General features: G+C 43.0%; 1 protein-coding gene across 17 annotated transcripts in view; it reads left to right on the top strand.

Annotated features, from left to right (window-relative positions):
• The window catches only part of DOCK2 (dedicator of cytokinesis 2), a 477583-nt gene that overhangs the window by 56040 nt on the left and 407243 nt on the right, over nt 1–14300 (top strand). For all 17 annotated transcript variants that reach the window (XM_081520659.1, XM_081520666.1, XM_081520650.1 and 14 more), the window contains 3 exons: nt 770–918; nt 6529–6664; nt 8683–8837. In XM_081520659.1, the coding sequence (XP_081376785.1) occupies nt 770–918; nt 6529–6664; nt 8683–8837 (440 nt within the window). The remainder of the gene's footprint in view (nt 1–769; nt 919–6528; nt 6665–8682; nt 8838–14300) is intronic.

The raw sequence follows: 14300 nt of genomic DNA, 5'->3' as shown, positions 1-14300 counted from the left end.
CAGATTCTTTACTGTCTGAGCCACCAGGGAAGCTGTATGTATATGTACACACATATATAGAGAGACTATATATATATAGTCATATGTATTATTCAAGTAAATACAGTGAAAACAAAGCAAGCGTTTCCTATGGTACCTGTCCAAAGCTCTGAGCCCAAGAATTTCTCTCTCCTTTCATTGGAAAAAAGGAATTAACAAATGTGAGAGAGGAGTTCAAGACATTTTGCTAAGAAACTGCAACTTTCTCATCGCCTAAACAGAGGGATGGGAGGAGAGTAGAGAAGAATCACCATTTGAATCCCTAATATGTGACCTTGTGTCTTTATAACACCAAGAACCATCTTATGTCCCATGGGTTGTGCACGTGTGACACTTGGGGGAAGAGTGCCCTAGAAAGAGGCCTGTTCTAACAGAGAAGTGGCCCTGGTTCTCAGCCTTAAAGGGCCTGGCCTCTGAGACTTGTATTGCAGCAGATGTTCTTGCATTCCTGCTCAACATGTATCTTTTTGTGTAAGAGACAGAAATAACCCTTTCTTTTTTAAAAAAACAGGAAGTGATTAGGATTGCTACTTTTGCTTTTGAGAGACCCCTGTGGCCCCAGGGAAGGACAAAGACCACCACCCAATCCCTTCACAGCTGGGTAGGGGCCAGGCGGGCACTCAAGCCATGGCCCATGAACACGCATGCTTGACTTTGGCTCAATTTGCCTAAGAGATGCCCAAGACCTTTGGTGCGGTGACTGTGGCTTGTTCCCTGTTTTTCCTCCTAGGCCAGCAAAAAGGAGCGTTTTCTGCAGGTGCAGTCCATGATGTACGACTTGATGGAGTGGCGGTCCCAGCTCCTCTCAGGAACTTTGCCCAAGGACGAACTAAAGGAGCTGAAGCAGAAAGTCACATCCAAAATTGACTATGGCAACAAGTAACCTCTCTTTCCTCCAAAAAGAGGCTTTCCCCCCCCCCCCACCCCCTTCTTCCCTCTCACCCTCTGAGAAACTAGGTTTCACTTTTAGGGGTGAGTTTGCCACTTTCTATTTGGGAGAAGCTGCTACCAATGGGCCCATGCTTGTGTGCCTTTTTAATCACCCCTGTGGGACCCGGGGAAGCGCAAGTGGAGAGAGGCTTGCTTATGCAATGGTTATTAGCAGGCTAGAGATTTAGGACACTCAGTTAACCTACTTCCAAGGAGCTGGGGAGTACAGTCATGCTGGTTCGCTTTTGGCTTAGCTGTCATTTTATTCCCGCATTTGCAACCACCACCCCCCGCTCCCCGCTTCAATCCCAATGTGAGACTTTATGTCCCTTCCCCCATCCTAAATTATCTAAGCCACATGCTGTCTCAAATGCACAGTTACAAAAGCATTTCCTCACAGGGGAAGAAGCAGAAATTGGTTAGTCTGACTGCTGTGAAGTTGAGGAGAATGTCATACAGTGTTCTGATGCAGTCAATGCACTAATGATGGTAGTGATCGTAACTCACACCCAATCCAAGCTTATTGTACGTCAGTCTTACGCTAAGGGTTTCACGTTCATTGTCTTATTTAGTTCTTATAACAACTCTATGAGGTAGGCACTTTTAGTATCCTCATTTTTTCAAATGAAGAAGCTGAGGCACTTAAGGAAGTTAAGTAACATGTCCAAAATCACATAGTAAAAGGCAGAACCAGAATTTAGACCCAGGCAATGTGTCTCCAGAGTCTCTGGACCTCACCATTATACTACTTGGATAGCATTTGAGACTTGTAAAGGCTTCTCCTCCCTCCTGGTTAAGTGAGTGCTCTCCAGACATCCTTCCTATTTCTTTAGTTTCTGTTCTGCAAAAATAAACACGTACTGAGCACTTATAAGTGTTAGTTGCTCAGTAGTGTCCGAATCTCTGCAACCCCATGAACTGTAACCCACCAGGCTCTTCTGTCCATGGAATTCTCCAGGCAAGAACATGAATTGGGTTGCATTCACTTCTCCAGGGGATCTTCCTGATCCAGGGATCAAACCTGGGTCTCCTGCCTTGTGGGCACATTCTTTACCATATGAGCCACCAGGGAAGCCCATTGAGCACCTATACTTGGCCTGATTTCCTGCTAGGTTTTTTGAGGCCACAGAAATGAAAGTTCCCATACACTAAGAGGACGGCAGTCTAGTTAAGAGTGAGCGGCAAGCAAAGTATTGATATGTATTGCAGTAACTTTGATGGCTTAGGCGGCAAGAAGCTTCTTAAGTCAATTTGGAGAAGGAAGTCAAGGAAGGCTTCCTAAAGAAGGTGACCAGACCTAAACTTTGAAAGATAAAGAAGTGTTGAGTAGTCTTTAAATAAAGGGAGGGTGGGGGTACATGAGAGAACATAGCATGTTCAGAAGACTGCAAAGTGGGTCCAAAGACTGGAACATAGGGCAAGAGGAGGAAGTAGAAAGAGTCTATTCAGTGGGAATAAAAAATGTTTTTTTCCTAGTAGTCAGGCTTCCTTACCTTTGTCACATGCAGTAGGAAGATGATCCAAAGATAGTCCGTGGGTTCAATTTACAGCTGCTTCCCATCCCAGGAGCACAGTCCCTCTGCTGTTTCCCCTGCTGGCAGCTGGCAAGCGAGTCCAAACCTGCTTACCATGCTTGCCATCCCAAAGCGACAGGAAGCGTTTGCTCTGCAGCTGTTGCCCCCATTGGGACAGTGTCTTCTTTAGCTGAGCATGGTCACAGCTGGGATGTGGGAATGGAGGGAGTTTTGCTGCTTTGTAACAATGGCATCTGTGGCCTTTGGATGTTTCCTCATGGGGGCTTCTGACAAGGATGGAAAAAAATGGCCACCACTCTCAGGAAGCCGTCCTTCATTCCCCCCACCATCCCTGCTGGGTTAGGCACTTCTGTGGGCCCTTGCTCCCTGAAGAGTAACTGCCCCCTTAGCGGCCTGTCTTGAGGGCTGTGCCGGGAGCTCCTCTAAGGCAGAACCAGTTTGATGTGCTGGGCCCAGGATGTGCACTCAGTGGGTGAATGGTGGTGAAGGGAGAGAGAGGGTCCTCCCCTGATCAGCTTCTCTCTGCGGAATCCCCGACCAGCACGGTGCTCGCAGTCTCAGTCAGTTGTCTTTGGGGAAGTGAGAGACACCCTCAGAGGCCGAGGCCCTGAGCTAAGAGGCCCTTTGCTTTTCGCTTTGCTTCCCTGACGACTTCAGCTGGAAGAGAGAGATTTGGGCACCTTAAATGAACGCAGGTCTGGTGTCTCAGGGGCTCAGGGCTCTGAAATGGGATGGGTACCTTTCTGAAAGCCGAAAGGCCATATTTCTGGTCCTAGTGTCAGGAATAGCACAAGGACCATCAGCACAAGGACCATCAGCTCAGGCTGGGAGAGTCAGGGGAGCAGGACTCTGAATCTTGGAGGACTGGTCAGAATCAGCCTATTTCTTCCCTCAGAGATTCTATTCCTTCATTCAGTCATGAGACTTCTATTGAACACCTGATAGGCACTCAGGACACAGCATTTACAAAATATAGCCTCTCTATGTAGCAACAACAACGAAAGGCAAGCAAAGGGAACTAATAATAAATTTCTGAGTGCCTACTATCTGCCAGGTACACTTTAGAGTACCTTTCATGCCTTAACTCAGCCAAGTCTTATGACGCCTCTATGAGGCAGGTACTGTCGTTATTCCTATCTGTTAGATGAGGAAACTGAGACTCAGAGGTCGATTAGGTCATCTTGACCAGGAGGCACTGGAATTTGAACCAGGTGACGCGGCTCCAGAACTTAACCTCTGTCTTCCACGGCCTCCTGGAGGCCCATGCCGGGTAGTAAGAGGAAGTAAACAGACACTTGAGTAGGAAGTCATGCATTTCCTGAGAAGAGGAAGCAGGAGTGACGGGGGGAGGGGGCAGGGCAGGGGGTGACACTTGCTCTGCATCGAACAAGACTGGCAGGAATAATTAGGTGCAGAGTTCAGAGAGAGAGAGAAACTTAGAGGAGCTGAGAGATGAGCACGACTGAGACTGGAACCTCAGGGTCTGAGTGCCAGGTAGAAAAATTCAGATTTGTCCAGAGAGTGATGGGGAGCCACAGAAAAAGCCATTTCTCTTTTCTTCACCTTAAAATAATATTCATTTTTTGAAAAATGCATACAGTGAGGGCTTCCTCCCCTCCCCTTGTCTATCCTGGGTTCATTTCATCACTTTCTGGAGCAGAAGAGAGCTGCGGGGCTTCCCTCCTAAGGAAAAACTGTCAAAATGCTCTGTTCTCCAAAGTGAATGGTCTGACGTCCCAGCAGGAAGCAGCCTCTCCTGACCCTGGTTCAATCCTGCCCCTTGATGACTAAAGCTTCCAGGTTTCAGATGAAACTGGTAACGGACAAGCTCTTTGGTATCTAAGGAATGAGGAGTCCTCAGATGAATCCTTCAAATCCCAAGACAGCTGGACCCGGGACAATTTTGTTTTATTTATACATTTTTAGAGCCGAATCCACTTTGATAAATTTTGAAGAGAAGGGAGCTAGAGAGATCTTGGCATTGAATTATGTGTCAGCTATGGTCCATCTTCTCCCAGGTCTTGGGAGCCTCTGCTCAGCATCAGTCAAATGCATTTATTCCCCTTTAGCGTCGCCCGTTCAGCAGCACGGCTGTGCAATATTATGAGTCACGTCTAGTTGGAAGTTAATTTCCTAATGAATGTGGACAAACGGGTGAGCCGTGGCTCCCTCCTGTTTGCATTTGGATGAGAGGAGAGCTGTGCCTTTCAATCCAGTTCTCAAATAAGAGGTGAAAATGCTGCCGTTTCCGATCTGGTACTCGATAGTGGTTCCTAAGCAGGACCACTGCGGTTGCTCTCAGAGTCTCCATCAGCCCACCTCCCCTCCTTTCTATGTATGGACAACAGAGTGCCTCCATGTCAACATCAAGTGCAAAGGCAGCTTTAAGTTAGGACCTCTGCACACATAAACCCCGTCCCCCAACCCAGTACTGCTTCTAAGAGCCTGTTAACTGAAAGTATACCATAAAGGTGCATTTTTGAGCCATTCTTTTATGTCAATTCTACAAAATTGGATGTAACTTTATAAATTTGTTTTAAAGATACAGTTTTGTAAATATTTACTGTTCTGATAATTTGATTTTGAATTATGTCAAGTGTTCTGTTCTGGGGTTTTTATGTTTTATTATACTTTGTTAAAAAGGAAAAGTTGTACATTTTACAATGTTTTATGAGTAAATTTAATGCACTGAAAATAAAAAGAGTGCAGACAAAGATGCCACATTACTTTTTACTAGCTATGTGACATGAAGAAATTATCCTCAGTCTTTTCTTCATCTGTAAAACGGAGGTATTAATAGTACCTCCCTCATAGAGTTGTTATTAAAGGCCTTAATATGTGTGAGCAATTTAATGTACAGCTTATTGCAAGTGCTGTGTGAGTATTTTGCTGTTATTAGTATCATTGATGCCAGTCAGAATGGCAGCTGAGGTTTAAACAAATCAATACCAAACAGGGGAAAATCTTGTGACCCTGAAGTCACAGAGTTAAAGAGCAAGCCATGGGTAACAATGATATATGTGAGATTCCCACCCCCAACAACTATTTTCAAAATATTATTAATAAATGGTACATGAATACCTTCCCTGCATTATGTATCATATATCATACTGCATTATGTTCTATTACATAAGCGTTAAACAAATAGAGATAAAGCAAAATTCTCCCTTTACCCCTCCACCCCTCCTAGTCCCAGGGCCCTACCTCTCCTCACAGATACACACGTAGGTAGTGTTGGCACATTGTGTCCATACCTTTCTCTCTGTACACGCACCCAGGCAGCATACCTGCCTTAGTCTGTTTCTTCACTGAAAACACTCTGTATGCATCTTTTGAAGCTTGATTTCCCCCCACTCATCTATATCATTAAACATATCAAAATAGGGGCTTCTCTGGTGGCCCAGTGGCCAAGACTCCACACTCCTAAGATAGGGATCCCAGATTCGATTCCTGCTCAGGGAACTAGATCCCACATGCTGCAACTAATGCTGGAACTAAAAAATAAAAACAAATATCCCACATACCAAAATGAAAATCAAAGATCCCATGTGCTAAGACCTGGGTCAGCCAAATAAAGAAAGAAATAAACATATCAAAACTATGTCATATTTTTAAAGCCCTACTACATGGAATTTCATTATGAATTCCATTACAGACTATTTAGCCATTTTCTCTTTTGACAGACATTTTAGTGTTAACTAGTTAACTAAGTTAATTTTAGTATTTTTTAATACTTTGCTGATGCACACACATCCTTGTTCAAGTGTGGTTGTTTCTCTAGGTTCAGTATCACAGGATATATGCATTAAATTTTTTTTAATACACACTGCTACAATACCCCCAGAAAGATGGGGCTATATCACTGTGCCTCCCATCTGCGTGCAAGGCTATCTGTGTAGAGCTGTTCTAAGGGAGCCTATGACTCTCAGAAATCATGTGAACTTTCGGGTAGAAACTTCTCACCAACGTTCAATAGGCTTCCGCCTCCCTTGATTTATCCTCATCTCACATTTTTGCTTTTCAGAATCCTTGAGCTTGATCTGATTGTCAGAGATGAAGACGGAAATATCTTGGACCCTGATAATACCAGTGTCATCAGCTTGTTCCATGCACATGAAGAAGCGACTGATAAAATCACAGAGCGTATTAAAGAAGAGATGGTGAGCTTTGTGAAACAGGCTTTGTTTGGCCAAAGGAGGCAGGCTTTAGCACATCATAAGCTTAAAATAATAATCGAATTAACCAGACTGTGTATTATTCAAAGAGACATCCATCCTATGACCTGAGATGATCAGTAACAACATGCGTTTGATTGTATTTTGTACTCAGATCTTGATTCATTCTACAGACAGCCCATGAGCAGTTTAATGCCAGGCTTTTCTATTCCAGACAGGAAAAAGAAGAAATGTAAAAAAAAAGTAATTGAGTAAATAATTCCAGATGGTGATGCATTTCCAAAAGGCAAATCAGTTAGGGTTATGTGAAGCAGAGTGAATCAGGAGCTATTTTAAAAGGTACCATCAGGAAAGACCTCTCCCAGGAGGGACATCTGAGATGACACTTGTATAATGTGAAGGCAACAGGCCTAGGAAGGTTTGGGGACAAGATGTTCAATGCGGGGGGTGGGGGAGTTGGCATGTGCAAAGGCCATGAGGTAGGACTGAGCTCTGAATGTTCAAGGAGTAGAAAGGCCAGTATGGATGGGGCCTAATGAGCAGTGAAAGAGTTTAGGCAATACTTTGGAGAGGCAGGTAGCAGGAGTCAGCTCTCACAGGACCTAAGAGTCATGGGAAAGAATAAGATGTTATTCCAACTGTGGAAGATGTTATTCCAACTGTGGTAGGAAGCCAACAAAAGATGCCAAGGAAACATAATCTTTACAAGGTTAACCTAATCTGATTTATATTTTTTAAAGTATTTTACCACTGTGTATTATTTGAAAGCAATTTTATTTTTAGCTTTACTGAGATACAATTTTCATACAATAAAATTAATTCATTTAAAATTGCAATCTAATGAATCTTATTAATATATAGTGTTGGGCAAACTCTACCACAATCAAGGTATAGAATAGTTCCAACATCTTAAAAGTTTCTTTAAGTTTCTTTGCAGTTCAACCCCCTTCTCCAACCCCAAGTCTTAGGCAACCCTTTTCATGACTATACAGTCTTTTCTAGAATTTAGTATGAAAGGAATCATATGGTTTTGGTTGACTTCTTTTATTCAACATGATGTTTTTGAGGTTAATGTTGTTGTGTTTATTAGTGTGTTTTCCTTTTCATTGCTGAGTTGCTATACCATTGACCAAGGGTATATGTCATATATCAATTGTTAAATATATGGGTTGTTTCTAATTCAGGGCTATTACAACTAATAATGCTATGAACATTTAGATACAAATTTTTGTGTGGGCATATGTTTTTATTCTTTTTGGGTAATAATTGTTGGTCTGTATGATAAGAATATGTTTAAGTTCTTAAGGTACTGCCATACTGTTTCCCAAAAGGGCTGTACAATCTTGCATTCCCATCAGCAATACATGAGTGCCGGTTTCTCTGCATTATTAACACTTGATATTGTCAGTCTTTTAACTTTAGCCAGTCTAATGGTTGTGTAGTGGTACCTCATTGCTGTTTTGAATGTCCCTGAATGATTAGTAACTTTCATGTGCTTACTGGCCTTTACCATTTGCATTTTTTTTTTGTGAAGTGTTTGTTCAAATACCTTGCCCATTTTCATTGGGTTGGTTTTCTTATCATTGAGTTGTAAGAATTGTTTGTATATTCCAGATGCGAATTTTTTATCAGATGTATGTTTTGCAAATATATTTTCTCGCAGTGCTTACATGGGAGAAATGTATCTTTCAATGAGCAAATATTTAGTTTTGATAAAGTCTGTTTAAGCATTTTTTTCTTTTATATAGTTTGTGCTTTTTATGACACTAAATTTTATGAGGAAGGCTAGATTGTTTGTGGTATTCCCCAAGATCAAGATGAAGAGAGTCAAAGTGACTTGACTCAGACAAAAGATGCTTTTGGTGGAAGGCCTGAACATAATGTTGAAATCTTTAGGCTCAAAACCTACATAGTTCTCAATATCCTGGGCCACCTTTCCATTGTCCTACGTGGTGCAGGGCTAATTTTCTCCTTTCCTCTCTTTTTCCCCTTCCACCTCTCAGTCAAAAGATCAGCCTGATTATGGAATGTATTCCCGGATCTCCTCATCCCCTACCCATAGCCTCTATGTCTTCGTGAGAAACTTTGTGTGCAGAATTGGGGAAGATGCTGAGCTCTTCATGTCTCTCTATGACCCCAACAAGCAAATGGTCATAAGGTAAGTATGTTTGGTATTGCCTGACTTCTCTGTATTTGGGAGGTGGGGGTTGGCAGAGCTCCGAGCATCTTTTCCTTCCACCATTACTTGTGGAGAAATTCCCACCCAGTAGGAAAACAGCCTAACTGAGGATGTGGACATGACTTCTTTTAGGGCGTGGGAATCAGGGGGAAATATTACTTACCACGGCACTTTTTCTAAAAGTAGAGTTATGGTTACATAGTAGGGTTTTTATTTTTTTTTTTAATATATTATATGTGTATTTTTATTTTTAATTAAAGTATAATTGCTTTACACTGATATATTAGCTTCTGCTGTATCAGCAGATATATTGTGTATCAGCTATATGTGTACATATACCCCTCCCTCCCACCTGTCCCACCAATCCCACCTCTCTAGGCCATCACAGAGCACTGAGCTAAGTTCCCTGTGCTATTCGGCAACTTCCCGCTAGCTATCTGTTTTACACATGTTAGTGTATATATGTCAGTGGTACCATCTCTATATGTCCCATCCTCTCCTTCCCCTGCTGTGTCCATTCTCTGCATCTGCGTCTCTATTTCTGCTCTACAAACAGGTTCGTCAGTACCATTTTTCCAGATTCCATATATATGTGTTGTTGTTCAATTGCTGTCATGTCTGACTCTTTGTGACCCCAGAACTCAACACCCAGGCTTCCCTCTCCTTCTCCCAGAGTTTGCTCAAGCTCAGGTACATTGAGTAGGTGGTGCCATCCAACCATCTCATCTTCTGTTATTCTCTTCTCCTCCTGCCTTCAATCTTTCCCAGCATGAGGGTCTTTTCCAATGAGTCAACTCTTCACATGAGGTGGCCAAAATATTGGAGTTTCAGCTTCCACATCAGCCCTTCCAATGAATATTTAGGATTGATTCCTTTAGGATTGACTGGTTTGAACTCCTTGCTGCTTTAAGAGACTCTCAGGAGTGTTCTCCAGCACCACAGTTCAAAAGCATCAATTCTTCAGCTCTCAGCCTTCTTTATAGTCCACCTCTCACATCTGTACATGGCTACTGGAAAAATCATAACTGACTATACAGACATTTGTCAACAAAGTAATGCCTCTGGTTTTAATACACTGTCTAGGTTTGTCATAGCTTTTGTTCCAAGGAACAAGTGTCTTTTAATTTCAGGGCTGCAGGCACTGTCCATGGTGATTTTGGAGCCCAAAAAATACTATCTGCCATTGTTTCCCCATCTACTTGCCATGAAGAGATGGGACTGGATACCATGATCTCAGTTTTTCAAATGCTGAGTTTTAAGTCAGCTTTTTCACTCTCCTCTTTCACTTTCATCAAGAGGCTCTTTAGTTCCTCTTCCCTTTTTGCTACGAGGGTGGTATCATCTGCATATCTGAGGCTGTTGATATTTCTCCTGGCAATCTTGATTCCAGCTAGTGACTCATCCAGCTTGGCATTTTGCACAATGTACTCTGCATATAAGTTAAATAAACAGAGTGACAATATACAGCCTTGATGTACTCCTTTTCCAATTTTGAACTGTCCATTAGTCCATGCCTGTTACTATACAATATTTCTTTTTCTCTTTCTGACTTACTTCACTCTGTATGACAGACTCTAGGTTTATCCACATCACACAATAGGGTTTTGTAAACAATTTTTGATTAATGGAAAACAACAGAAATAACAAGATTCAAACAGGTAGCACTGGATAGAATAAAAATATATTTTTTAAAAAGAGAGATAAAAAAAGAATCGTGAAAATGCCGTGTCCTCAATGGCAGTGACAGGCTAGGAGTGTGGGCTGTGGAATCTAGGATCTAGGTGGGTTCACATTGTGGCCCCACCATTTATACCTTCTTAACCTTGGGCAAGTGGTTAATCTTTCTTAAGCCCGAGTGTCCCATTTGCAAAATGTATGCGTCAACCTCACAGAGTCACAGGTTTTTAATAAGAAAAAGCACATGAAGCACAGGGCCTGTCACATGGTGCTCCAAGTGGCAGTGGCTATTATTGTAATCACCTTAATTAATTGTTCTTGGAATGGAAAAGGTAAGGGGACTTCCGGGCACCTCATTTTGAGCAAGGCAAAACAGTGTTGGGAATCTGCTGAGAAAAGATTTCCATGTATCTCTGGCCCCCACCGCCAGCCTTGGCCTCTGCTTGTGGCTCAGTCCAGCTTCCTCTCAGGTGACCCTTGCCTGTCCCCTCCAGTGGGGTTTTGAGCCAACACACGGTCCCATATTTGAGATCCCAGTTAATGCAGTCTATTGGAGATGGAGCATGAGCCTTCTGCTTCAATTGAGAATGTGATATCTTCTTACCTTGATTGTGTTGATGAAATTTCTAAGTCGTGTCTGACTCTTTGTGACCCCATGAACTATACCCTGCCAGGCTCCTCTGTCCATAGGATTTCCCAGGCAGGAATACCGAAGTGCATTGCCATTTCCTTCTCCAGGGGATCTTCCCAACCCTTCTCCAGGAAGATCCTCCAGGGGATCTTCCCTGTGTCTCCTGCTTGGCAGGTGGATTCTTTACCACCGAGCCACCTGGGAAGCCCCATTCAGTTCCTAGTGACTTACAAAATCCATTTTAGAAAATAATGGCCCTCCTGGAGACATTTGTGAAACACAGATCAACTATCTAAGAAGATTATACTGAGGTCTGTATATGATCCCATATAATCCTCATTACTCCACGTGATTTGGATGAGACAAGGAGTCTCAGAGAGGTCAAACGACTTGCTCAAGATCACATATATTTATAAAATGGCAGAGGTGAGATTTTACCTAGGTCCATCTGCCTCCAAAGATAAGCTAGTTTCCAATTTAGTCTGTCACCAAGGAAAGAGTTGTATCAGATATCCTCAGTGGGTCTCACCAGGGTCTTAGCACTGTATGGTGGAAAGCTATTTTTTATAGCAAACTTAAATCCCTAATTAAAGAATCAGTCCAGCTCCTCGGGCTAGGCCTCAGCAGACACTGAGCAAGTGTTCCTGCTTCCTTAGAACCCACCTTGAGATGCTTGGCATGTCATAGGCTCCGTGCTCTTCCCTGCCAGCTGCTCCCAAGGCACCGGTGACAAAGATCATGAAAGTGCTCCTTGCCTCTCGAAAAACACGAGGATTCCTCATAGCTGAATTGACAAGGGTGCCTGGCCTACTGGCTCATCGAACTGATGGATGGCCTGAACCAGCTCTGGGGAGGGAAGCAATGGATCAGTGAGATGGCAGCTCTGTTCCCTGATGTGCCACATCAAATGATGTGCTCGACGGGGCGTGCCTGAGTGATGCCTCTGAGAGTGCTGGAGACTCAGAGGAGCCCTCAGGAGCGGGAAGGATGAGGAGGAGGGACATGAGGGGATGGAGCCCACCCTCTGCCAAAGAATGAAGGAAAAAAGAGTAGAAAACAGAGAGAGCAGGCACAGCACAGGGAAGGGGCTGGGGAACTGGGAGGCACTCCCCATATCAGTCTGAAGCTGGGTAGCTCTTATTTCCCTAAGAAGCCAATTTTCCCCACTCCTGCCTGCCTTAGGCAAGAGGTGCCTACAATGAGCCTCAGGCAAGTTAGTGCATCAGCAGTGTGGCCCAGAGATGGGCTGGGGAGAATTTGGCTGGGATCAACCTTTCCCTGGTGGCTCAGCTGGTAAAGAATCTGCCTGCAATATGGGAGACCTGGGTTCAATCCCTGGGTTGGGAAGATCCCTTGGAGAAGGGAAAGGCTATCCACTCCAGTATTCTGGCCTGGAGAATTCCAGGGACTATGTCCATGGGGTCACAAAGGGTTGGACATGACTGAGGGACTTTCACTTTCACCCTTTCGATATTGAGGTGAATGGTGGGCCGATTCCAGTGCCTGTCTGCAGAGGTTTGGTTTGGGAAACTTAAGGTAACTTTTTGTAGGACAAAAAGCAAGCAGCTCAGGCATCAGGCCAGGGGCAAAACTAATTTCCAAACGAAGCTCAAGAAAGAGTTGGAATGGTTCTCCCCCTCACCCTGAGGAGGGTGTCTTATAGAAGACGTCTTACCTGTTTTAATGCCAGGTAGGCCTTCAGATTTACCACCCAGATCTTCCTGGGCAAAGATGGAAGGGGCCAGCTCAGCCCCTCTAGATAGCTTTTCTTATTTATGATTGTATTTCCCCTAGAAGAAAATTTCTGGTACCTGGTGTTTAGACCTAGCCAGTTAGTTCTCTACTGGGTCTGCTACATGTGGTTAAGTGAAGTGAAGTGAAAGTCGCTCAGTCATGTCTGACTCTTTGTGATCCCTTGGACTAAATAGTCCATGGAATTCTCCAGGCCAGAATACTGGAGTGAGTAACCTTTCCCTTCTCCAGGGGATCTTCCCAACCCAGGGATTGAACCCAGGTCTCCGCATTGCAGGAGGATTCTTTACCAGCTGAGCCACAAGGGAAGTCCAAGAGTACAGGAGTCGGTAGCCTATTCCTTCTCCAGCAGATCTTCCCTACTCAGGGATCGAACTGGGGTCTCCTGCATTGTAGGCGGATTCTTTACCAACTGAGCTACCAGGGAAGCCCCATATAATTAAAGGTTCTGAGAAATACCCAGGTATTTCACTATGGTGGTCCAGAAATAACCAATGGGAAATAATGAAAAAATATTTTTTGTATGTGGAGTCTCGGAGGCTTCTTGGTTATTTTGATGAAAATTCCACTTAAATTTTTAGATCTTACTAAAAAAAATGTTCCTTTAACTTGATTGCATTTTAACCATTGGTTAATCTGATGCTGTGTTCTTTTTGTTATATGTTCTATTTCCTCAATGAACTTTGCTCAGACTATTCTTATTAGTCTTCTAGAGGTAAAATGAGAGAAAAGAACAGAACATCAGAGAAACACAAACTTTTCAAAAAAGAAGGTGATTTGCTTTAAGTTTGCTGAATTCTCTTATTATGTCTTTTGGGCTGACTTGGTTTTGAGTTTTATTTTGTTTATATCCCAATTCAAGATAGTGGGCATTTATTTAGAACCAATGATATGCTCCTGGATGGCATGAAAAACTGATTGAATCAACACAGCAAACTATACTAGTCTTCTCCTAAGTTAAAGAAGTGCTAGAAAAATGGTATAGGTGATCAGATTTGCAAAGCAGAAAACAGAGACAGACAGAGAACAAAAGTATGGATACCAAGGGGGAATGAAAGGGCAGGAGAAATTGGGAGACTGGGATTGACATACATATATATATATATATATATACTGTTGATACTATGTATAAAATAGATAACTAATGAGAACCTATTGTATAGCACAGGGAACTCTAATCAATAATCAATACTTAATGCACTGTGGTGACCTCAATGGGAAGGAAATCCAAAAGGGAGGAGATATATGTATACATGTAGCTGACTCATTTTCTGTACAGTGGAAACTAGCACAATATTGTAAAGCAAACATACTCCAATAAAAATAAATTAAAAAAAAAAGCAGTGCTAGATTTCCTGATGTTGCTGATGCAGCTAGACCGA

This window comes from Giraffa tippelskirchi, chromosome 8 (genome assembly GCF_054371585.1).
Source record: "Giraffa tippelskirchi isolate mGirTip1 chromosome 8, T2T-mGirTip1v1.2.pri, whole genome shotgun sequence".
Lineage (NCBI taxonomy): Eukaryota > Metazoa > Chordata > Mammalia > Artiodactyla > Giraffidae > Giraffa > Giraffa tippelskirchi.
Note: the sequence above shows the minus strand (reverse complement) of the source record. Positions and strands in the feature narration are given on the sequence as shown.